The sequence below is a fragment of the Fulmarus glacialis genome, unplaced genomic scaffold (genome assembly GCF_000690835.1).
Source record: "Fulmarus glacialis isolate BGI_N327 unplaced genomic scaffold, ASM69083v1 scaffold2988, whole genome shotgun sequence".
Lineage (NCBI taxonomy): Eukaryota > Metazoa > Chordata > Aves > Procellariiformes > Procellariidae > Fulmarus > Fulmarus glacialis.
Genome location: NW_009227436.1, coordinates 76,581 through 102,650, shown reverse-complemented (window position 1 = coordinate 102,650; position 26,070 = coordinate 76,581). Strand labels below are relative to the sequence as shown.

Genomic DNA, 26,070 nt, shown 5'->3' with positions numbered 1-26,070 from the left:
GGCGTTTCAAACTCCCGGCAGCGGGAGCCGGCGATGACGAGCCGGCCACCCCTGACTTTCACAACAGCGCTGAGGGCAGTGCAGCGTGGTGTCCTGACTTCGACCATGAGCCAACCTGACCCAGAGCATGACACCCGCAAGCAGGCCTCCCAAAGCCTGCCAGCACACTACTTCACCCCCTCCCTCACTCTGTTTTTTTTTTAAACCCTCAAGCTATTTCAGAGATAGAACAAGTCCTTAAAAACCACCAGGAAAGACAAGAAGGCCACCGCTTTCCACTGGAGGTGCACATCCTACAGCCAGCTGCTGCCCACGACCTTCAGCCGTACACGGAAAACACACTGCGATTATTATGGTTTCTCAGGTCAAAACCACACTTTTGCAGTCCAGATCTGCAGAGCAATTTCAACCAGTTTGTAACTGAGCTCAGCAGAAGTCCTTACATGCTTGGCATTACTCATGCGGGTAGATGTCCTGCAGAGAAAAGCAGGGTGCTTCCAGGAATCCCACCGGCCAAGGCCAGTGCATAAGACAGTACCGTCTTACGGACAGAGAAAATTAACTGAAGTTCCATGTTACATCACGTTAAACTCTGACCCAAGGAAAAGACCATGGTCTTTGCATGTATACACGCAAAATACTGTGGCCTGATTTTCCAAAGTTCAGGGCAGCTGTAATTCCTATGAAAGTCCATGAAACTCAGCACCTCTGGAAAAATAAGGTCCTAACAGCTCTGAAGCAGTTATTATTCTCTATCTGTACCTGAACTACATGTATAAACATAATAAAACTATTATTTAAGATAAACTATGAATGCTGAGAACCTAAGTTAAGTTTTGTGCCGCTTCTCATGCATCTCTGCATAGCACTTATGTTTCCACTATACTTTAAAAACAAATATAAATTCATAAACTCAAAGTGTGTTAATTAAAATGCGAAGAAACTGATAAAGTCAGGGACTTGCCAAATGAGTGGGGTATCAGACTTGATCTCTGTCCAAGGCCTGTCCAGTTGGTAGGTTATAATGTGCATTTATTACAGACTCTTGATTATGCTGAGCCACTAAAGAGCAAGCAAAAGCTTGTTGCTAGAGGATTATAGCAGACATTCTGGCCATTAACAGTGAATTTCCATACGACTATTAATCTCTGTCACAACATTGAGGTTAGGTTAATTTTTTATTTGTCTTTCAAGGAATTATGAACATGGTCCATTACATTTCCCAAAGCTGCAAGAACAACTTGTCTTTAGGAGAGAGTTATAGTTCACGGCTGACTCAAGTCACCCGCGCTATAAAAAGAAAAATGAATGTTCAGATTTTGCCAAACAGCCAAAGCACAGCCCTGTGGAGAGGTGAAGCTCAAACTGGAAGCAATAGGTTCTTTCTGGATGGCACCTTCTTCTTTATAGAAGGTCTCTGGGTACCCTGATGAGTCAGAATTGCTGAATGCTACCTATACCTTAGATGAAAGTGCAGTGGTATACAGATAAGGGAGTCTACAAACTGGCATGGCCACTCCCCAGTCAAAGATCCAAGCAATGCTAACAGGCGAAAATGTGAGGGGAAAATAGAGGGCCCCGTCTTTCTCCTGCCCCCTAGTAATCATGGTACTGTTTGTAGTGAGGATCACAGACACTGGGAGGTTGTTTAGGACTTGCAGGACTTGCAGGACTTGCTATTCCTCCCATCACTTGCTCACACAGGGCAGGAGGAAAAGTGTCCCCAGGTTACCATGTATCCCTGTTACTAGAAGGTACATCCATTTCTGCAATGACACAGTGCTTATCCAGTAGGATAGGATCTATCCAGGATCCTCCAGGAAGAGAATCTAAAGCAAGCATTTCATGGCTGCTAGTGAGTGATGGCGTCACTGTGGGACAAAATGTTCCTTGTGGGAAAAAACGCTTGAATATCACAAATTACCTCTGTTGTGATAGTCTGATGTCAGTGCTTGAATCACACTATAGACTTTAAAATAGCACAGGGATGGCCTGGTACATTATATTCATTAATAATAATTAAAAATAGAAAACCTATCTAAAATTTACTTCTGCTTCTAGCATTCCATGACTAGGTCTTAGGTCTAGAATATTTAATTAGAAAACTGGAGTTTAACTGAAATTCAATCACCACAATCATCAGTCCCATGAGTTTGGGATCACCGTGAATAACACTGTGTGAGAAAACTATGAAGACCAGCTGTGATCCATAGTAGATGTTTGCCATTTCTCCTTTTCCTTCATTATAATAAGCATATCTGAAGTCTATTTACAGTTCTGCTAAACTAAAAACTGCAAAAAAATTGACAGAATTGTATCACTCTGTAAGCCTAACCTAGAAGTCAAACCATTATATTATCAATACATCCCAACTGCTAAAATACACTGTGGGTACATACCTGTCCCATCATGGTCTCCTTATACTGTTTTTTCTGTGTTACTTTGATTGGAGGCAATTTTGTCACGGCTGACACCAAAAAATTCATTAGAATGTCCTCACAATTGGCCAGTTGGTCCACCATATTCTTTAGGCTGGCAGGCAGGTAATGAGTGTACAGGTAGTGATAATATCTGGAAACCAACAGCAGCATTATTCATACAAGTCACTGGGCTTTCAGGGATTACAAACTCCAGGAAATTTCTCTCTCAGTTGAGAGACAAGTTTTGTATTGAACTCTGGATATACTACTCCCTTTCTTCAGTCTCATCCTCCAAAAAGAAGGGAGAACAAATCAGTATCTCATCAAGACAGTAAATAGTGCTAACAGAGAAACACAACATATGCCTTTTTTGTAACTGGGTTGAAGGAAATAATGCAGACCTAACTATCAAGATAATGGAGAAGCAGGAAAGAGAGCACCACAGTGCTATAATGTGATAGACAACACTGATGAATTCATCCTCCACCTCTTCTTTCAAAACTGTTCAGTTGGAGAGAACTCTATTAAACTGGCCTACTACTGTCCTTATTGTTGAAATTATTGGGGCCTGTATCATCCCGTATGGCCTGTCTTCGCCTTTGTGGGGATGTGGATTAGATACTCCAGAATTGGTGCCTTTCTCCTAAAATCTAGAGAGGTCTTTGGTCTGCTGAAGTCCTAACAACAGGGGTTTTCTCCAACATCCTGCAATATGCTGATCCGTGACATGTCCACCGTACTACATTTCTAGAGTAGCCAGAAGACTTTGCAGTCTGCAACTGTCAGCCAACACGTACCCAGAGCTGGTCTGGAAGTAACCTCCTTTCTGCTATGCTACAGGCCATTCAGCTGAGCAGCTTAATGAATTCGGGAACTCTTTGAAGTGTGTAATTCCTGATGTTAAAAAGAGCAGTCCGACTGCCTCAAAATACAAGTGACTTCAAAGAGACCCAACAAGCGCAATAATGATTACCAGATCCCCAGAGCTAAACCAAGAACTTAAATTATTACCCCATAAAAAGTAGACCCATTTATTATCTTTTCATTTTTTCCCCTCCCCGGAAGAATGTTCTTCACCACCCCCACCCTTTACTATTTTGTTTCATACAGAAGGAGGACAGCAGATGCTTTGGGTTCTTACTTGTGGTAAATAGCAGCTCCTGTCAATACCATGGAATAGTCATTAGTCCATTTGGAGGTATACCCCCACCTCTCCTTAGTGTTGTCCCAGAAGTGACTGCGAGCAGGGTACCCTACAATCCTCTCTGGAAAACTCTGCCAAACTGTAAAGGCAAAATCCACCTGTGGACAAAGGCACAGGCCAAATGAATACCAAAATTGTTTCAACAAATGTCAACAAAACAAAATATTACCTTGCCACTAATTCGTAATTCAAAATCTTGGAACTGTTGCAAAACATTAATTCTATGTATTCATCAGTAAATTAAACTGACTGCTTGACATTTTGCCCTATAATTATGCACATTTTAATGGTTCCTGTGAAAGGGAGTCTAGAGTATCACAGCATTACATTAACATTTTCAAGCTTGCCCTTTACATACCAAACCTTTTCAAGTTGCAGAAAGAATGGGTGTAGGTGCATGTATTTTTACTTAGATGCAATATAGACAGGTAATAGCTATGTAGTAAACTGAACCTTTTGCACATCGTTGTGCATCTCACCTACCATTTCAGTACTGTCAACACAAAGCTTGGAAAATCAGGAGTCAAACACCTTAAATTATAAGGGTGGCTCAGTGAGATTAAAACAGGCAATCATTGCGGAGTCCTTTTATATTTTCCATCCGTTCTGAGCCTTTGAGCTACACGCAGGTCATACTTTTAACACTGTCTATGTGACCAAGAGGGTTAAACATATAGCTTAATAAAGAAGAAGATAAGATTCCCATGTAGTTAAATGGCTTTAGGAGCCTATACTTTAAGAAAAATGCTTGATAGTACACGAACCACAAGAAGATGTCAAATGCTGCCAATAGTGGTTTTTTATTTTATTGTCTTGCTGTAACTATTTTAATAACTCAAATCTCTGAGAACTGAAAAAATGACAGGACATTGCTACCCCAGGATCCCAACAAACAAATCCTGGTGACACTAGGAAAGGGATGATTGGGGTAGTTTGCAAAAGGCTCATCAGCGCTAGATTTAAAAGGTGTTTGGTAAAAATACATATGGAAAGATTTTTATCACTGTACAGTTGGTTGGGAGTCCCTCCATTTCAACTTAGATTTTGGAGCTCAAGCTAGACTGAAATTTTAAAAAGAGTTAAAGACAATTCTAATTGTCCCAGTCAAACCCAAGAAAATGAGGGCTTTGTTTCTGCACTGCACACCAAGTTCCCTCCAGTACCAGAGGGACCTAAAACTTCGCTCAAAAATGCTTGAAAAACCTTCCAAGAACCCAGCCAAAGTCAAGGGTGTAGAGGTTAGATAAAGAATAGCTGCTCTGAGAACAGTCACATTTTGTGTGATTACTGTCAGACTTCTCTCATTTACAAGTTTTTATGAAACAGAAGAGTCGCACATGTACTGGAACAAAGCTAGGGACTGGTTATTTTCTTTGAGGTTGTTTCAAGGAATTTGAGGCCAACTAGAAAGACAATGTGCACAAACCAGTTACCGTTGTGATAGTTCTGATCTCATCCAAATCAATACCACATGAAAGAACTAAAGGTTTTTTTTTCCCTGTAAAGGCCTTTCCCATAAAACGTGACATCTGTTTTCTTTAGAGAAGTCTGAGAATCTCAAACTTAAATAAATAATAAAGCAGCTGCCCTCACTTGTGCTTTCAAGTATCTGTCCTTGTACCAGGGAGATGCACTAAAGCAACCACCCTAACAGAAAACTCCCTTTATTAAAAAAAAAACAGTCCTCATCCCATATAATTTCCAAGGCCTTTCCCATAAAACGTGACATCTGTTTTCTTTAGAGAAGTCTGAGAATCTCAAACTTAAATAAATAATAAAGCAGCTGCCCTCACTTGTGCTTTCAAGTATCTGTCCTTGTACCAGGGAGATGCACTAAAGCAACCACCCTAACAGAAAACTCCCTTTATTAAAAAAAAAACAGTCCTCATCCCATATAATTTCCAGCAGCATTACCATTCAGCTGATCAGCAGGAAAAAACAACCAGGCTGCCAGTCTCTTAAACCCCTGTATCACTTCTGACCCGTGCTGATTTCTAATTACTTCCCAGGCAAACATCCCTCTGCAAATGTGAAACAGCTCCTCTCACAAGAGCAATTCTGTTGTGAACGGAAAACCTTTACTACGCTAGCGCTGGACAGAGCAGAGGATGTGCCTGGTGACTGCTCTCTCAACAGGAATGTGATCGTGTTTGACCACGTTTCTAACTTGCCTTTTCTGGGCTCTGAAGCTTTGCCACAACGACCACCCATGAGCAGCCAGTTTCAAGGGAAGTTCCACACCACACGTTTCATGTCAGTGTTTCAACATGCTGTTTCTTTGCGTAAGTCGTATGACATGGCAAGTGAAGCAATAGAAAGGCCCCAGTTCTTCACAGAGAGCCACCAAAGAGAGCTGCTGACCCTGCAGAGACACGCTGAAGCTGCAAGGCGGGTGCTAGCAAGAGCTGGCCAGCTGGTTCTCTCTGTAGCACAGGGCCACGGGGCTTGTAGAGCCAATACCCACCGTGCAAACATGCGATATCGGCTGCAAGCTGCTCACAGGAGGGAAGAAGCCACAAAGAAATGTGTATGTTGTCTCACACAACAACAAATATTTGCGTTTCAGAATGTTTAGGGTATAACACAGCCAAGCCAAATGAGAAACACTATTTATTTCATATGCGTTCCAGAAGCCTGAATGACTCCAAAGTTTAGATGATGACTAAATACCAGTCAAAACAAAAAAAAGCCCCAAATCCTCATGTAATCCACAGGCTGGATTGCTGTAAATACCACCTCAGTGCAATGAAGTCCCTGAGAGGTCTCACCATGGCCCCCAGCGCAGCTGAGACAGGACCCTTCATCCTGAGCAACAACCTGCTTAGGAACTCCAGGCCTAGGATAAATGCCTTTTATTGGTTTTAGTTTTTTTTCGCTGTGCAGGGCTTTGCACACAAGTGTTTTGGCAGCAGTTGTATTCTTCCTCATCTAGCAGAAACTACCAAGGTGTAATCTTGGTATCAAATAGGTTCGATGCCAACTACTTCTTCCATCTGTGCAGCAGAAGAGGGCTACCGTGGCTCCTGGAGCAGTCTAACCACAGCACAACCAATCCGTACTGGGGAGAACAGTGGTTGCAATCTCATCCATTTAGAACAAATTCAGTGACATCTTAGGGTATATAGCAGTGACTGGTGACTAATGTTAGGCATTTCTTCACTGACATATAAGCAGTGGTAGCATCAGTGAAAGATCCCCATCACTGAGAAAAAAGCATTTTTATAAAGGTGAAGTGGGGAGAAGGGAATGGCCGTGAACATGGGGAAAAAAAAGGGAAAACAAAAGAAAATAGAGTTTTTCAAGCTATTCCCTGGCCATCATTAATAATGTATTTCCCAAATATTGCACTCTATATAAACTGTCATCAGTTTCCCCTGTGGTTCTCAGGAAGAGATTCCAGAAATCAATACTCATCCCAGTTGTAAAAATTGGTTTTCTACAGTATTTTTCTTTTCTTAGCGCTATCTTGCTCTTGGCACAAACACTCCAACACCTAAACTAGCAAAGATCTCCAATTTTATGGGGCAACACAATGGTGAGAGAACATTCCCCAGTGAAATCCTGCATTAGGGTGGCAATGCTGTCTTTTGGAGCGACAGCAGTCCCCTGTTGCTGACACCCCTTCTTTCCCCACCTACACCCTACTGATAACGTGGGGGGAAAAAAGCTACCCCAATGAGAAAAGTGAGAACAGAGTATTAAAGCTGACTGCTCTCGGCTGCCTACAACCGCCTGCAACTATGTTACTAAAATAATAAAGAACGGAAGAACCGTATGTTAATGATGAGCCAATTAACCAGGGTGAAAAGCTCCTCTGATGGCAGGCAGTGGCAGGGTTGCTGAAACAAGTGCAACACGTTAAATCTGAGGAGCGTAGCAGGAAATCTTGTAATGTTTGCTCACTGGCAACGCCAAGGGAAGGACCTATCTGCTGTGCTCAGGCTGAGCCAAGGAGCCAAGCAGACTCCCAAGATGCCAGAGACCCTTACCTCAGTGGTTGAAAGCACGGTGTCCTCATCCAGGCTTAGCACTGCATCTGTCACTATGTTGTCGTAGGGTAGGAAGCGACTGCTCATAACCTGTGGGTATCCAAGGCAGGAAGGGGAGGAAAAAAATCACTTGAAGGACTCATTTCCAAGGGAAATACTCCATTTTATTCCTCACTCTTATTTCCTCTTGTCTGAGGCACATCGTGTATCTCTGTCTGATGGAAAGGACTCTTCACCTCAAGAGTGAAAGACTGTCGTTTTCATCACTGCAGCAGTCAGCCTACACCTTCTACCTGAGGAGTAATTTCTGAACAGAACTCCCTCTTTGGAGCAGGCTGCCTTCCTTTTGTGACAAACTGCAATGGTCCGTACTGAGAATTAGATGTACCTACAGCTTCTTTAGGGAGGACGTTTTCCCTCTGCTCTCCTACAGGGTGTGAGGATCAAAGATAATGGACGCTGAGAAGGACTTTGCAGCATTCATAAGGTTATGCAGCTGGGAAGCCAAGCAGTCCAGGCTGTGTGTGAAGGATGTTATGCTACCAGGCTGGTTCCCCTGTAAAGTGGCACAGCTCCATCTCTGTGCATTGCTATTGTATCCACAGGGAGCTGCTGCCAAATGGTGCAACATTCTCCATCAGAAAAGCAGAATATGCTAAAGAACATGTGCATCAGTAGAGCTTCACCTGCATCAAGAATTATATTGGTATCGTAGCATTTTAAAAAGTCACATTCTTAAGTGACATAACTATATATATAATCTATATGCAGAATAAGCTTTTAAAAACTATGGCAGGACAGTTCTCAAAGTAATAGGAAATAGATGGGAAAGAGGGATCAAAAAGATAACAGCAAGAAATGAGAATCCATATGGTTTCTTAAGCAGACTAATTAGCATCCTTTGAGAACTGATGAATAGTAACAAGGACACAACACTATTTGTTTCCCGCATTTGCTAGGAAAAATAGCCTGGCTAGTTAATAGACTTCTTTTCCAATTTATTATGCCAAGAAAACACTACAAAAATCAGGCCCAGTAAGAGGAAATCACTGTACGAAAACAGTGACATGGAGAAGTTTTACCTGTCCCTCATAATGGACAAGGTCAGTTCTGCGTCCCCTGCAACCTGTTTGGAAGCAAGTCTTTGGAATCTATGCCTCGATTCAGAGAAAGCTCTGCCTCCATAATCAGGATGTTCACAGTGTCTGCCTGGAGAGCATTCCTTCATCGCTATGATGGCCTCGGTCCAGGGAGGCAGTAGCTGTGAGGAAGAGGTGATCTGGCAGGGGCTGATGGTTGTGCTTTGCTTACGCTAAGGCAAAGCAGAGCAAGTGGTCGACAGGAGACCAGCGTTCTCACCCCAGCTCTTTTACAGACTGTGGAAAATTGTCAAACAGTACAACAGTCGGTACTATGCATGTATTTGTTTTTGTAGTTAAAGCTCCCTTTTGTAAAATGGGTGCAATAATATATCTTGATTTCATGGCGAAGAGTGAAGGTTAGGTAAAGGCAGAACTCTGTGATCAGCTGCACGGAGTAACTGTGCCTGCCAGTACGCTTCAGTTAAGTCTGAAGATGAAAAGCAGTTCCTTTGTGCAACCTTTGAATTGCACTGCTCTGGCTCTGCAAGCTTTGTCCAAACACACAGCTTTTCGGCGCAAGAAGCCATTTGGCATACGTTGGGATATTAGAGGGAAGAGACTGTCCACTATAAACACACCTTTGTGTACTCAGGAGACTCATTTGTAATCTAAACAGTGCCTGGGGCCAATTTCTACAAACACTGTAGAACTGGTCAGAGATTTTCTCCTCTATCTCACCTCTGCAAGTTTTCCAAAAAGAAAGAAAAAAACCCCACAACATTCAAAAGGCTCAGAAATCACTACAGCCCTTCTCGGCCCTGCAGCAACTCTCCTGATACTGTTTACCTGGCTAGCTAAGGCAAGAGCCATTAGCTGCCAACCTCGCAGGGCTCTCGCTTTCCTCTTGTTAAGGTGACTGGGGGAAAAGACCAAAGACAGGACTATAAATTCAAAATAGGATCGTGCAGCCAAAGCAACTAAAAGTTCCTTTTGCAAACGCAGAGCGCAAGAGCCAGCTGAAAGAGATTGCAGAGGGGACCAGCCCAAATCTGTCTCAGTCAGAGTCTAGAAGCAAGAAGTCTTGCTTCTCTCAGGCCTGCATTTGGAAAGGAATCATCCACTTCGGTGTAGATTTTAAAAAAACAACTCTTTTCTCATCTGTGTGGTGTCTGTTTTGACTTTGTGGAAGTGCAAACAAACAAGTGTGTTGCACAGCAAGGGACGACATGGTGGTGTTGTTCCCATGCAAGTGTCCCTTGTCCCTTCCTTTTTTTTGGTAGTGGGATCCCATCACTGGCAGCAGTACCCTACAAGGCCATGAGAGAAGGTACTTTTCAAAGACGAGTTAACACCATTCATTCTCATCTCTTCCTCTGCTTTTGAGTCCACAGCTGACCCCCAAGTCTTGCATCTGACTGCTCAGACTCAATGAATCCAGCTGCATCACTACTTTCACGCACCTGCAGAGAGACAGAAATCTCCAAAGATGGGGTCAGCACTACCTACTTTCGGGGCCACATTTCAAAACTGGGTCCCACCTGTGAATTCAGATTCGCAGCATTAATTGCCACGCTGACGATTTCTGAGAGCACGGGCCTCATGCATGAAACACGGATCTGTGACCAAGCTGGTACAAAAGGCCACGGTATAGAAAGGAGCTGTCACGCTGTTGGGAACTACAAAGCTTTCACCAAAGCAGCTGGAAAAATAAATTCTGGTCCCACTGGAGAATATACACACTCTTGTACCATGCTTCTCCCCACCTACCTTGCTCTCTCCTTCAATGACTATGACAGGCACAGAAGTGGCAGGCCAGCGGTGTTTGGCTGGGAGGGGTTTATCACAATTCCATAAAACAATAATCTGAAAGAGAATATTGGACCAGGATCAGAGACCTTTGTGGCAATGCAGTCCAAACCCTAAGGACTCAGATCTCCAGACAGAAATGTTAAATTCAAGCTAGGAATTTCAAAATCAACAACAATGATACAAATGTGAATAACAATAACACTTCCTACAGTAATTTCACCCATCCTGTCTATTTACAATACACATCCTCCCAGGCAAATATAGGCTGGACAGGAACTCAGGAAGTCTCTATCTCGGCCAGGTCATACAGATGTCACTAATTTACTTTGGCTCTCATTAAAGGCTAAACCACTTATGACACTCCACTGCAAGAGGGTGCTCCTACTGAACTCCCCAGGGTTTCCTTTAGAGAAGCTAAAATCCTGGCACTGCTGAGACTAAGAGCCACAGCAGGAGGAAGGAAGATCACGCAGGGGCTCTTGAGGAACAGACATCCTTTTGCAGTTTGCAGCACACACAGTCCTGATCTTTAAAGTGCAGTCATTACTTTACCTGCCTCATGAAACAAAGGGGTTTAATTACCGTCTCTATTCCACTCCCCCTATACTCAGAATTTTTGTTTCCCATGCATGCAGGTCACAGACAGTAGAAATCTCAGAGAAAAGAAACATCAGAACTGAAACAGGGGGTTGAAACAGGACTGAGAAGATCTCAAGTCAGTAGGCTCTTCACTCCTGGGATAGTAGTTTGTCTCCATTGTGATTGACAGGTTGACAGATTGACTGCTTACCTGTGCACAGTACTGGGACTTGGCTACAGCAACCAGGAGTTTCAGCACAGGCTGAGATTGGGAAACCAGGGGAGTTACTGCGTGGATAACGGCAGTGAATGTGGAAAGAGGCTTCAGACCTGAAGTGAAGAGATACGTATTCAGAAAAGAAAAAATTGCTCTGGTTAGTACAGACTAAAGGAGTCTGGAGATGGAAAAATAATCTGCACTTAATGCAAACCTTGCCATGTTTTTTTAGGCTATCTCCTTTCGTCTCGGATACTAGGATACCAGATGCTTCAGAGCAGATCACACTTCCCTTTAACTCCCACACCCTCTGAAATCCCTGACTCCAACACAATTACTGCCTCTTTTTACTCACTATTTCCACAGATGTCCTGCAATCTCTTTCTTTCACCCAGTTTGTCCCACAGATAATATTGACATCTAGTTTGTTCCACCAAATGTCTTTCTTGACACAGGCTCTGTTTTGCTGCCTGGCTCTGGATGCTTGATGTTTTCTACAGATTATCTCCACAACTTCCAGAAGCTTGTTCAGTTTCCTCAGTACCATTACAGCCTCTGTCAGATTTTTGCTCTTTCTGGGTCGATCCCCACCACATGCATCTTCAATTACCTCCTAAGCTGATAATTCTGCTTGCACCCTTGCCTTCCATTCTGGTATTTTTGTCTCGCTATGATTTCCTTTTCTGCCTGCAACAACAGATCCTACTGGCGTCTACCCTTCATTACTGCTCTCAATCTCATCTAAATTCATCTGTGTAGGGTCATAGTCATTTTTCATCAAAATTCCCAAAGAAACCTCCTCCCTTTTTAACATGGTAACTGTGAATTTTTAGCAGGTGAGCAGTACAGATCCACACAAGTGGGATGGCACAGGCTGAGCCAAAAGTAGCAGCAGTCTGGTAAGCAGGATCATTTTAGCCTGCAGGCACATTCCCCTGCAGAACTCATCACTTAAGCTCCGCTTCAGGAAAAAGCCACGAACCTAAGCCCTACTCATTCCTTCTAGTGGGATCCATATGAAGACACATAGTATGGAGAATAAATCCATACCAACTATGCACTCCAATAACAAGTGTCATGGGTAAATTACCACTTTTCTAATTTGCCAAGCACAAATAAACGAAGAAAGCAAAAAGCTATTCCTCTTTTGTCCCCTCGGGCCATGAATGGGTCAGCAACTCAGGAATTAATTACTGGCAACTGAAATGTATGAAGGGACATAGATTTTTTTAAAGCAATCTTTGCAAGCGAGAGGCATATGATGCATGTTGATGAGTCAGAGACATTCCAGTCTACAGTGGGCAGGGAAGATTGAGACAGGATAAATGAAAGGCACCATTAACTAGAAATGAATGGTAAGTCACTTGGCACATGCTACTCAAAGATCAAATTCCAAATTTCCACTAGAAATTCCAAATACCACTAGATTATAGCAAGAATTCACTCACCGAGATTAGCATAGTAGTAAGGAAAATCTCCCAGATATGAGGAATACTGTGGCAGTACAAATAACCCTCCAGGATGTTTGTTCCATATTAAGCTGTTACGTGATATGTGCTTAAATATTCTGTCCTGAATAATCTGGAAAACAAGAGAGGTGATGATTTTTAAATAGACAGTAATAGTCACTGGTAGAACCTTCAGGGACTCCAGCTGACTGGAATCATCACCCATTTTGCAAAAAGCTGAGGCACACAAATTACTCCTGCTTATTCTCTCTTTAAATGACACAGAACCTGCACACTTCGACACCACTTCAGCAGCTCAGGCTTTCTGCAATAGGTTTCAGAGCACCTCATTAGTCTCTCTGGACATGGGGACCTTGCAATTCATTGCATTTTGTATTTCAAGTCAAATATTTTGTCTATTAGAGTATCTTAGCAGTTGTAAGCCCGATTAGTTCATTGTCAGTTTTACTATCCAGAACTCACAAAAGATAATTATTTGAGGATGGCATTACAAAGCTAGGTATTATTTTGAGATAATGAGAGCATTCAAAACCACAAAGACTTTCAGCAAATCAGGCTCCACTAATTATTCATTTTTGCTTAATTATAAAGGGATATTAGCATTCAGATACATCACTGATTCCACGTCTCAGTTTTGTAACAGTTCCTTCTTGGAAGAAACAGAAAAAGATCTTTTGGCAACTACTCTCTGTCTCTGTAGAGGGCCACAAACATAGATTCCTACATTTTTAAGGTCAGAACAGATTGCTAGGTCATCTACTTTATCGCCTAGAATACCACAAGCCACAAAAAAAGATACAAGGCTGTACAATTAATACGTACTTACAAAACTAATTACAGTTACATCACATCAGATACCTGTATGCAAGAACCATGGTGGTTCTTGCACCGATGGGAGCTTTTTCAAACTTGCTGCAAAGGCATAACAAGATTCAGTGGTGGGAAGCTGTAACTGGACAAATTCAGCCTCTAAATAAATTGCAACCTTCTAGTGCAACCAGCTGTTGGGCCACACATTCTTACAGATTTGCCTTCCCTCAGAGCATCAGAGGTTGGCAGGTCTGGAGATGGGACACTGCAAAGGGCCAGGGGGTGGTGAAGAAAGAATTTTCCCCTAAGTTAGCTAAGCAGGATTGCCTTGCATTCTTCTGCAGTTCATCTTCTGCGATCTCCTAAGGAGATTTCACGTAACTGGCAGTTTATGCGTTGCACAGCGCTCAAGTGCCAAGAACACGTTGGTTCTCCTAATCTAATGTCTCTGGCCTTAACATAAGCATATCTGGGTGAAACTATGGCTCTGAAGTTGGACTAAATCTGATTGCTCATCATTCATTTTGGCCTTAAAATCTATGGAACTAAAGAAGGCATATACCCACAGCATAGGAAAACCAAAAGCAGCAAAAAGACCCAACACAAGCCAAACAAAAGAAGCTGCTGGAGTCTAAACAAGCTAAAATCTCTGTAGGCAGCTGAGTTCAGGGACATTTGGTCAATACAGAACATGAATCTGTGTTGCCACAAGCAGTGGTTTTCCTGGAATTTTTGACTGCCACGACAAAAAAACATTAAAACACCAGTTACATTGTGCTAGACAATCCACTGCTGGTGGCGATATACATACTGCTAAACTGGTGCAAATGTTAGGTATTTGCATGCTTGTCTAAATTTTGCCTACAGCCAATTACCATAGCTAATATGCAGTCAGTCGCTCACATGCGTAAGTTAATTTAACTTTTTTTTTGGTCTCGGAATAACAGACTTAGGACTGTATTTCCATCACTGCCAAGAGCGTATCTGAATATTTCTGTTTGGAAAGTTAGGTGTATCAGTTGTCAGATCTCCTGCATGCTAGTGGGGAGAGGAAAAAAAAGACAATGACTGCTGTTTCTCCATCTGCAAGTTATGCCACTAAACAAAGACAGAACCTAGAAAGTACGTATTTTCGAGTGTTTACCACAAAGCCTAAATATGACAGCTCCTTCCTCCTGCTTTCTCATAACTGGGGCGTAATCAGTTAAGAAGTCTGTGAATTTACATGGTCAGGAGTTTTTCACAGACGGTGGAGTTTTCCACTGTGCTGGTAGCCAACAAGGCTGCAGGGGAAACACATGGCTCGCATTCAAGGCTGCCTCAGCGTACCCGGAGCGAGCGCAGCTCTAACACGGAGCAGGCCCTTGGTGCCATGCAGCACACGCAGCCTTCGGTGCATGTCAGGCACACAAATCTCACCAGCACAGTTCTGCACCAGGCTGGGGAGCTGGCCTCGGTGATTTATCACAGTTAACAAGTGGAAGATTAATTTATCACACTCCTGGTCTACATAAGAAACCTAGCTGTCTGTCATGATAGAGGGGAGAAAAGACAACTTGAAGAAAGAGAACAGAAAAGTATAAAAAAAGATAACATGGAAGACCAATCAATTAAAATGCAGTGTATAGAGTTGCACATATTGCAGAGATAGACAGTACCTACATGGTCTCTCCAATGATGAGGCATGACAGGAAGTTTAATCAGAGGAGAAAGGGGTTAGGATCTCTGGTGAGATCTCCCTTTTCTTTTTGGAATTCATTAATAGTCCAATATTTTTGTGTACCTCATCCTCACGCTTCAAAAAGTTCACATATTGCCCTAATCATTGCTGCTTCTCAACATGCCCCTGCCAAGCATTAAACATTTCTCGTCTGTACTTTGTGCTGTCCCTCTCCCCTCCTCTTCCCAAGCGGAGGACTGAGCATGCTGCACAGGGATCTTCCCAAGCAGAGGACTGAGCACGCTGCACAGGGATTTAAGGATGTTTTGGGTTTGTTTTCAGAGAAGACCAAGCTGAAAAAGTGCAGATACACTGGAGCACGTGTCTGAATGCTTTTTGCAGCAGTCCACTGCTGTGCTGCCAGCGCTCCCACTAACCAGCCTGCAGCAGACTCTCATGAACATCGGTTCCTAACTCACACCATGTCCACGGCACCAGGCAGTTCCTCTGTGCCTGCAATATGGGGTTGCTGGCCAAATGATTCAAACCTCTCATTTTGGGCTATGAGCTGTTTGGCTTAGGCCACCAAATGCTGTGAGAAGATCAAAGACCTTAAAATGTGACTTAATGTTTTCAGAGGTGTCCAGGATAAAAGGCAGAGGAGAGCTGCGATGTCCTTGCAGACACCTGAGTTGCTGAAGACTTTTTCTGTACTGATATCCTCACACGTGGACATATACTGGCACTGCAGTTAGCAGGCAAGTGATTATTCTGATGATATCTAGCATCATCAGAGCACTCTGACACAACAGTGTTACAACAGAAGATGGATAACATCCACCAGAAAAAAACCATCCTGCTAGGAATTTACTTCCAGGCATCAGATTTTAAGAAGAAGAGATACTGCTTGCAGATTTCGGACACCAAAAACCACTTTCAATTGTTTTATTCCTTTCCTAAGGAAAGTTAACTCAGGAATTTACTTAGGCAAGTTGAAATGTGAAACAAGTATCTGTTCATAAGAACAGAATCCCTCTTAGCTGTCTAAAAATTTCTGAGAGTCCTGAATTAAAAAATAAACAAAAAACCCCTCAAACCAAAACCACCCTCGCAAACAAATGAAAAAAACCAGAACATAACTTCAACACCAGGCATACATTACTTGGTTTCATTAAATTAAACCTTCCAGGAAGATTTTTGTTTTCACTTTAGCTTTTCGCCTCCAAGCGGAAACTCCAGCTTGCTGGTTGCCCAGCTGCTTCAGCTTTATTATGGATTTTGCTGTCCTCTGGGCACCTGTGACCACATGGGCCAACGTGTCCCAGGGCAGCACTAAAGACACATCTGTGAGCGTTGGAGCTTGATGCAATGGACACCAAGGCCATGGGGGCTGCAGGTTACGTCCCCTCCAGACCAGCCCCAGCACGGGCAGGAGAGGGGCAGCGAGGAGAGCCGTGTGCCCCTCTCCTTTTAGCAATCCCTAACGATAACAAGGTGCATGTAGGGAAGGGGCAGATGATACATGAGGCACCCTGATTGTCCTTAAGGGTACTTCTGCAAGGGTAAATTAGACTGCGAGTACTGGCACGTGGTTTTCCAGCTTTGTTAGTCCGATCCTGGCGTGGGCTGTGATAATTATCACTATCTCATCAGTGCTTATGGGGAGTTTGAGGATGCAGAGCAGTTCTCAACAGGCAGCACAGATGAAGACATGTTCTTCTGGGGGGGGAGAGCGTTGCGAGGACAGCTATGCCAGGGGCTCCGAAAATGTTCCCTGGCTGGTTTTCTTCACTGGCACAAAAAAACCTAAGGGACTGTCTTGCAGCAGCTGGAGGTAGATCAGCCACGGGCAACCTGTACTGCAGGAAACAGCACTCATTTGCAGTTTTCAGGGGAAAGCACGCACAGCAGGAAATGTGGAGCTTTACAACTGTGCACAAAGACGGATGCAATTGCAGAAGCATTAGCATAAGACGAATACATTTGCACCTACAAAGTGAGCCACTTTCAGTGCTAAAAGTGTGTCAAAAAATTACGTGCAAAATTGCGAAACAATTAGAGGAGAAACCTGCTTTTGAAATTGTAGCCTGGGTCCTACTTCTAAAGAGCCTTTCATCTCTCCTCTGTCTCTGAATTCAGAAAGCATTCTCTCCACATTTGAGATCATCTGTCTCCCTGTTTAACAGCAGTCTAATTATGATTATTTATTAATATTTTATAAGGATGATCAGGCCTTTCCCTTACCCTGTGCGTGAAGATAAGACACAGTGATTTACAAGCCCCCCCTTTTCCTTCAGCCAGACCAATAGCCCCATCACAAGGCATCAAAATGTTAAGGAATGGTCAAGGAAGAGCTTTACAGTAATATTTTTTCCAAAATGAATTCCAGAAAGGTTTCTTAAAGAAACACATTCACTACCAATGACAAGGATAGTGATTCATAAGCCATAAAGCCTTGTGAAGGCAAGATCACACATGACAACTTTTCCATGTGTTAGGTAGCTCCCATTTTTCACTGTGTCAGTTTTCTAATGTGGATTTCGATAATGAAGAAAGTATTTCCTTAGGGAGAAAACTTGTCAAGATGCCGAGCTTTTTTCCCAGTGACCAATTGCATGTCATGAAAACCAAGGTCTGATGCTGGCTGAGGACAGGAGCAGCTGGACAGGTACGGAAACCTTGCTGCTCGGCAAGACAATTTTTACTCACCTCTAGTGTAGTCAATACAATCTTCTCAACTGAAGAAAAATAAGCCTCCCACAAGAACTGTGTCTGCTGTCTAAGTGCTAGGATTTTATCCTGATGGATAGACCTGATTGTAGAAGGAATCTGTAATACAAGATGTAATATAGTCAGAAGCTTCAGCAAACAATGCAATCTCATCAAATTAATATGCTGCCGACAAGCCCTCTCCTCTATTAGCAAGCTGCACAGCTTCAGCGCTCCTGTCCGACAGAGATGCGTGTGTCAACAGTTAAAGCCTTAATGTTAAACGAATGAGACACAACCCTTTATAACCTTTGGTACTGAATATATGATTTTTTTTTTTATCTGCTTTCTTTAAGTTTTTGGTTATTTTATGGTAACATAAAACGTTGTGGTGCGGCACAGTAAGGAACTCCTCCACACACCCCTCATGCACTAAGCTTTTCATGGACTAGTGTTTTAAGAAACTAGTACCTGCAGGTCTTGAGAGTCCAACAATAATCTCCACTCTCAAAGTATATTAAAGAGATCTGGAATTGCATTTACTGCAGCATGGCAACACTAAGTGCCCGAAGGAAAACATAGCAACATCTTAAGTAAGACTCCACTTTTTGGGAGCCTGTGGATCAAATTGCATTTTACTAATTACTGTGGGTGGAAAGAATAACGTCTCCCACACCACCTGTTATTCACAAGGGAAAACACTGCTTCGTTTTTCCCCTCTCCATTAAATCAACACGTTAATTCTGGTATAAGTTGCCTTAGAAATAAACCCAAATTGTCCTGCTGCAATGCTTTAAAAAAGTAACTGCTCACTGAATCAGAAAGGGAGGGCTTCACTTCTACGTCTTTTCCCATCCCCATGTCCCTCTCCCACACTGGGGGGAAACTAATGTACGTACGTGTCATTCTTTAACTTAGGACCTTGACCAAGACCTCCACTTTGACAATGCAAATTGACATTATCAAGGGAATTTAACTGCAATTTGCTTCAATTGCAAGGGCTACTCACAGCATCAGAAAGGCATCTAGGATACGTAGCTGATTTGTGTTCATTTTTTCTAGGAATGAAGAGTTGTGCTTTTGCACCTGCTTTTTTATGATTTCAAATTAGGCCATCTTGTTCTCAAACACTCATTTCTCATAAATCTTTTACCTAAGTCATTAGTTGTAAAAGCATATACTTGGGCTGTGTGTTGCTTTTTGCACATCCCAGCTCATTCTGAAGTTTACCTGCAGCCCACCATGTCCCACCCTTTCCTGATGAGAACACACTTTGCTTACTCCTAAAATAGAGGGGTAGGAGTGACAATTATTTGCTTTCACGTGCTCCTGAATGAAATGATTTCACACGAGACATTTTCCTGAAGAAAATTTGAGATTTTAAGGATTTATATGTAAAAAATTTCCACAAGAATCAGTAAATTCTTTACTGCATTGTTTGTATCCATGTCTGGACACTGTGTCCAATAGGACCATGGCTCCACAGGGTGCACTGTCAGATGGGACAATCTCTGCTCTCTAAGACCTTTGCCTCTTAGACCTTAATCTTAGAGACACTGCTAACTATAATACAGAATTTGAGCTTATAAGAGAGTTAGCACTACAGCAAGGTGGAACAGAAGAAAATGGTCAGACTGTCGAAGATGGTACTTTACATTCCTTCGCTAGAGGCCCTTTAGGTAAAATATTCCCTGCAAAACTAGTATGAAAGATAGAAGCTAAAAACATGTATTAGTACATGTTTTTCTAACTGATCATGTCACTATTCCAGAATGGCAAATAACTGCATCAAATTTCATCTTTTGAGGTGAATAATCTTTCTTTTCATTACTTTTCCAGTAAGTTCCAATAAGTAGAGGGATAATGAACATTACCTGTACCGGCTGTACGTGGATGTGTATTAACCACACCTGGGATCATTATCAACAGCAAACACATGATCAAAGTCACTTCACAGTGGTGATACGGCATTTTTTCTATAACCTCATTCATTTCATTGCATTATGTGCAACCTTGCATATGTGGGCATACGTGCACGAGCAAGAAATAAAATCAATACTCATTCCCAACTACATCTTTTGAAAGGGAAGGCTGCTCTGACTGTGAAGGTTACTGCAGGAAGCTATGATTTTACAGACCACATGATGCTTGCAAGGGCCTGCAAACACAGTGCCAAGGTTAAAAAAAAAGTCTCGGTGCCTGCTCCGTTACAACAGCTGGAAAGAAAAATCAGAGCTCCCATTTTAACTGCATTTGCCTATTAGTTATTAATCTACTTGTCCAGAAAGACTGGTGGGGAATATGATGTATTAATACTAATCTGGCAGGATTACACTGGAATTATCAGAACTGGATGACGTCTTAATAAAAGGTCATTTCAGAAATAAGTAGGGGGAAGGGAAAAACCACCCTGCACAAATAAATGCAGAAAGGCTGGATTAAGCTCTCCTGGTGCTATGATGAGGAGAATATGCAAATAAAAACATTCGAGCTGCTCTCAAACAGGAAATGAAAAACTGTAACATAACAAAAACATTTCCCAGAGCAGACATTCAGGCCCTCTGCCAGCTCTTTAAAAACACTGTTAATAACGGTGCAGTAGCTGTTCAATATGGAAGCAGCTGCGAAGAGAACGAATGGCATGTTACCGGAAAGCATGAAGATCAGCAAATTATTATTATTTAAAGAGAGAAATAATTTTGGTCAGAAAAATGTGCTGTCCACAGAAACAAAAATGAAATGGCCCTTTTATATTTGCAGCTTGTATCACATTAAGGAGAATAGGCAGCACTTTGCAAGGCTTGCTAGGCCAGCTCTTCACAAATACTTACTTCTTCAGACAAGTAAACAGGCATCTAACGAGATTTTCAAAGGTACTTCATTTTTGGGGTGCCAAGACACCTGTACCTTTGAAGGCTTCTTTCCATGGATGACAATAGCTTGCCACTTTGGACATGAGTTAAATTCAACCATAAACACCCCCCTGCCTCTTAACAGCTACTTAGTGGCTATTCCAGATCTTGTGGATCTCACCTTCATGCTGGGCAATGGCATTTTATCAAATGCTACTTTGGGGAAAACGATTTTTCAAGAACTTTTCCTAACATCAACTTCTCCACATACTTTACAGAATGTATTTAGACTATAAAACCCACCAGGGAAACAGAAAAAAAAAACATCTAGTGAATTTAAAACCAAAGTAGATGCTGAAGGTAGCACGGAATTTCTAACTTCTCGGACCGCTTTTGTTCCATGAGCTCAAGGAGATTAACAATAAGTGACATGAACACTACTTCAGAAAGCAATGTTACATGGTCCAGACATCAGAAAGGGACAGATTCTGCTTCCCACAAAACTGTTAGGTGGAAACTCCTGCCTGAGAAAATACCTACTTTCCTGATGAGTCTCTTCAGTACCGGCCAGCCAGACACACAGTGCTGGTGGGACCCCTGAGGATAAACTATTTCTGAAGGACTAGAGCAGAACCTGCCTTCAGATGTTTTCTCTCTCATCACAGCACCTGGTCCAGGACAGTTCTGCCTCAGAGAGGCATCCAGGTGCTCCACACCAGAAGAAATCTCATGCTCTTAGGAAAAATAAGTGTCTCCTGCATTTAAGAATGTGGCCTGGTAGCTGCAATGACCTTCAGGTCAAAAAATGAATGATGTCATATTAAATGAGTTCATAGCCACTGTGACACAGACAATCCCTTCATGATAAAACTTCTTTTATAGCCCTGACCTTTTGGATTCATCTTCCCTATCCATTTAGATGGCGGCAGCAATAATCAACTGATCCGCTGAAGGCCGCGGTCTTTTTCTTACCTGTAATAACAATCTCTCATCGCCTATGACGGCAGCTTGGTTCCAATCAATCACTTCCGAGAACGGCAACTCCCATCCGTTGCTGAGCATAACTGGGACGCAGGCAGCCTGCACGCACACAGAGGCATTGCAGCCGTTAGCGGGCACCTGACCATTAGGGCAAGCTTTGAGGTTCGCACCAACACCATTACTGTCATTTTCTGCACAAGCTCTGAGCCAGCTCTTGTGAAGGTGGTCAGAAGGAGAGGCAACGTGGCAAAGAACACAGGAGGGCAGCCCAAATTTTTACGGTTTTCCATTTTGCGCTTATTCATGTTCACTGAAAGGTGGGGTTTGCAGGGAGAGTGGCATTTGAAATCTGGTGCTTACGCTGCCAGACGAGGGCAGAACTGTTAAAATGCTGCAGATGTAACACCGGAGAATTTAATACAAAATGATGGCCTCCCTCGCTGCTTTGTGAACCATTCAGCAGGGAGCTAACTCCCTCAATTTTTATAGTATGTTGCAAGACAACCTTACAGAATATATAGATTATATTTCATTCCAGAGCACTTTTTCCACAAAGGAGGAGTGAAATCCCTATCCTATTTGATATCAAGTCTCCAAACAGAGGTGACTGCACAAACACAACTCATCTGTCATCACCTGTCTACCAAAATAAGAATTGTTTTCTGTCTTAAAACAAACAAAAAGCATACACATTTAGTATCTATTTCGTACCAGTATGATCCGTCTAAATTATTTAATCTTCTATGAGTTGCGCAAGTTCCTCTGCACAGACAGCAAGTTTGCGAATATTCAGTAAATAGGGCAGTATTTCCGTAAATAAATGATCGCCACTACGTTCTGGTCAGCCGGATCACAACATAAGATCCAAACCAAAAGCCTCCTGATGTGATGCAAGAACCTATTACCAGAGGATCTGCATTGAGCCTGTGGTCTGGTTCAGTTTCTTCTGGATCAAGCCAAGCTTAAGTGCTCTGAAGTTGGTCCAGACTGTGGTCAGTCCCTCCTGTACCTCCCAAAAGATGGTATAAAGGGGAACCTTTCAAACTGCTGTACCTTCCTTGGTAACATATATTACACACAGGATCTTAGACTGGTCAAGTCTCTGCATTACAGCAGTGCTTATAATGTGTAAAGAACTGTGATCTTCTATAAGGAAATTACATTAGCGCATGAAAAAAGCCAACCAGAAAACACCTAGCAATGTGTTTTCATGTTTAAAACATTCCACTAATGTGGATTACATCTTTCAACATGCCCTGGACCCAGACAGAAATTGGGAATTCATCATAATCGGTGAATACTGCTACTAGCCCGCTAGGAATATCCTCAGTGCCTGCATTTTATCATCATCGATCTGGAGCCTCCAAGTCCTGTACAGTGAGGTATGCTCCCTGCTTTCTTGATGTATCTAACAGAAGCTGCATGACTTGTGGCCCAGGTGAGAGAAGAGCTGAGCAGTGCTCTTCAGGAGGATCTGAAGTGACTCGTCATTCCAAATAAGCCAGTCGCACTTCTTCCTCCGAAGAGGCTGGAGAGGGAACAGCACTTTGCAGGCTATTAATCTTCTCCTGAGCAAGAGCAAAGAGGTAAGTAACAGTCCAGAACTTGGATCTCAAATGTGACAGCAGGTGTGGGGTTCAGTGGTTAAACCTAAGTGTCCAGTGCATTTGGGATGCTCTAGGGTATCCAAGAAACCCACCAAAGGCTGGCAGACATGACACAGGATCTACTGGAGACCTTCTGGAGAAGCAGCAGAAAACCAGAAGGGTACCCCGGCCTTCTAAAATGACATTATACACTTACACTTAGGTACCTGAATCCTGCTCTGCATTGCAGTAAACAATACTCTTTAATAGCGGCTGGGACATTTTGTAGCTGATGAAGGAAAGTGATGTGATGCTATTCATTAACAGCTTTATTGCCAATGCTGGGACACTTCCCAAATGGCAAAAGGACACCGGAGGCAGGACCCTGTAAGGTGTCCTCACCTGCCATCTCACTGACACCAAGAAGCGCCTCAGCCTCCCCTTCCCTCCACTCCAGCCCCCATGGAAATCCAGGTGCCAGTCCTAAAGGGGAGCTGCAGCATCTCCCAGGATGCTCTGTATGGCCCACTGAAGACCCAGGGCTGAACTGGTGCTTGCCACAAAAAAAGGTCACGCCGGCTGCAGCGTGTCAGTGTCAGGCCTGATCACTGTGCTGCCAAGCCCTGCTGCCACAGTGACTCAGGAGCCCCTTTGCATTGCCCTTTGCTACTGGCCAACAGCAAAAAAGGGAGACCATTAGCCAAAATGTTTTTAAAAGGTGAAGGGGATTCAGGTGCTGTCCCAGACACACTGTGAGCTCCCTTAGATCAGCCTGTATCAACCTTCATGTGAAGCTTCCATCTGGGGCTCAACAACCTCCAGGCCACCTTCTGCATGTTCAGCAAGCACCATCTCAAGACAGGCAATGCATAAGCAGGTCTGTTTTGGCTAAGTGAAAACAAAAAGCTATTTTTACTGCCCCGGGGCTTACTTGTAGAGGCCAGTGTCTCCCACGGGAAATCTCGCAGCTTGATAAAATACTGCTCTAAACTGTCCAAACTCTCAGCCTCACCACATCCAGGGAAACCCTGGAGGTAACGCAATTCAACCTTCAGACGAGCTCAGTGCTCAGCCCCTCCTGGGAAGAAGCTGCCAATTGCTCCACGAGTATGAATAGAGGCTTTTGCAAAGTGGATTACTGTCCACTAGGGAAATGAAACACATTTCCCTCCTCCCCACCTCTTTGCTATTGCATGCTGAATTGCAGCCAGTGTAGCCGATGCTTTAAACTGCAGCTCTTACCTGCAAGGCTTCCAGGAACCTGAAAGAGCCAAGCCTGCGGCCACGGGGAACCAGACAGAAAGTGGCATTGTGCAGCATTTCACGGTAATCATACCTAACAAACACAGGGGAGAAAAGAGAAAATTCAATTAGCGGTGAGTCCTAGAGTAACTGGGCGTGAAAATGCAAACAGCTGTTGAGACACATCTGGATAAAATCATCCCCAACCAAGACCGCTCACCACCAGGTTAATTAGCTCCCTCCATGCACGCGTGTGTCAGCCATCTCCCCGGCTCCTTTTTGTTCATCCTCAGGAGCAACCACCATGGGAGAGAGCTGGGAACAGTGGCAATGAAACTGAGAAGGAAGGAAATAATTTTGCCATTTCTATATAAACAGGCGTCCATGAGTTCTAACAACAAACTTCTATTAAATATTTTGATACCCAAAGCATTGTTGCGGCACTTCTGTGACCCTGATTTCTATTCAGATTTAGTCAAAGTCATGCACAACTGTGTTCATTTCTGCACAAGGGGTTTGTACAAAGCAAAAAATATTCAAACTATGCCAAAGAAATCTTCCCTTACCAGCAGGCACTGAAAAAGGGATGGGGGGGGGTGTTACAATGACTCACTTGGTGGTTATTGTCAAGTGTGGTGAGAGGGATAAACTGCCAAATTTTGGCAATTAACCACATAGCTGCAATGACCCCTGCTCCTCCAAATTAAAACTTTAAGTGCTTATAGACACTCCTGGTTTTTTTTCCTATTCCATCAATCACCTCAAAACGATTCACTAAAAACATGCATCAAATCCTAACAGTTTCCAGCCTGTTATTAGCTAATTGTACTTCTGGCAAACCCATGGAACTGTGAATGGCATTGACCTCGTCTGAGACAAAAGGATCCAGATTAAACACCCTCCATTCTCTAGAGTGTCCTGGACTCTGCAGACAGATGTTATTTTGACAGTAACTTGTGGCACTGAAATTTTCTAACACTAATAATCTAATTTAACTGTAGCCTGCAGGCAGAGCAATTTTTTTTTGTATGCATGTATATGTGTATGTGTGTGTATATATATGTATATGATTATATTTTATATATAAAAAAGTCCAGATCTACGGTTGTATTCTCACACAGGCCAGACAGATGGGAGTAAGCCAATTTTCAATTATAAGCTCCATCTTTAGGAAGAGACATCTTGCAAAGGCCCATTTGCTTAAACAAGCGTGTATAGCTAATTTGCACAAGAAAAGGTCACTGTGAATGGATTAAGATTATCTCCACTGAGAGTAAAATAAAAACCCTCGTTGCATTAATTAAAACTACAAAACAGACTTCAAAGTACGTTTTTTTTTTAAATCGTATCTCAACTTTGGTTAAAATACATATATACGTATTCCATCTGAGTGGCAGCAATTTCTTTTTCTCCGTGTGGGATATTGATTGGCAGCCGGGCACCCACTCACCCCCCAACCCT

The 26,070-nt window shown here is 42.9% G+C and overlaps 1 protein-coding gene across 1 annotated transcript in view; it reads right to left on the bottom strand.

Moving 5' to 3' along the window:
* Positions 1 to 2,399: 2,399 nt before the first annotated feature.
* EXT1 (exostosin glycosyltransferase 1) overlaps positions 2,400 to 26,070 on the bottom strand; it is a gene marked incomplete at its 3' end in the record, with an annotated part of 78,330 nt that continues 54,659 nt past the window's right edge. The window contains exons 2-10 of the mRNA XM_009583134.1: positions 24,610 to 24,703; positions 21,773 to 21,880; positions 17,949 to 18,068; positions 12,749 to 12,881; positions 11,295 to 11,413; positions 10,463 to 10,558; positions 7,614 to 7,703; positions 3,562 to 3,722; positions 2,400 to 2,571 (exon numbers count right to left, since the gene is read on the bottom strand). Coding sequence (XP_009581429.1) covers positions 2,400 to 2,571; positions 3,562 to 3,722; positions 7,614 to 7,703; positions 10,463 to 10,558; positions 11,295 to 11,413; positions 12,749 to 12,881; positions 17,949 to 18,068; positions 21,773 to 21,880; positions 24,610 to 24,703 — 1,093 coding nt within the window. The remainder of the gene's footprint in view (positions 2,572 to 3,561; positions 3,723 to 7,613; positions 7,704 to 10,462; positions 10,559 to 11,294; positions 11,414 to 12,748; positions 12,882 to 17,948; positions 18,069 to 21,772; positions 21,881 to 24,609; positions 24,704 to 26,070) is intronic.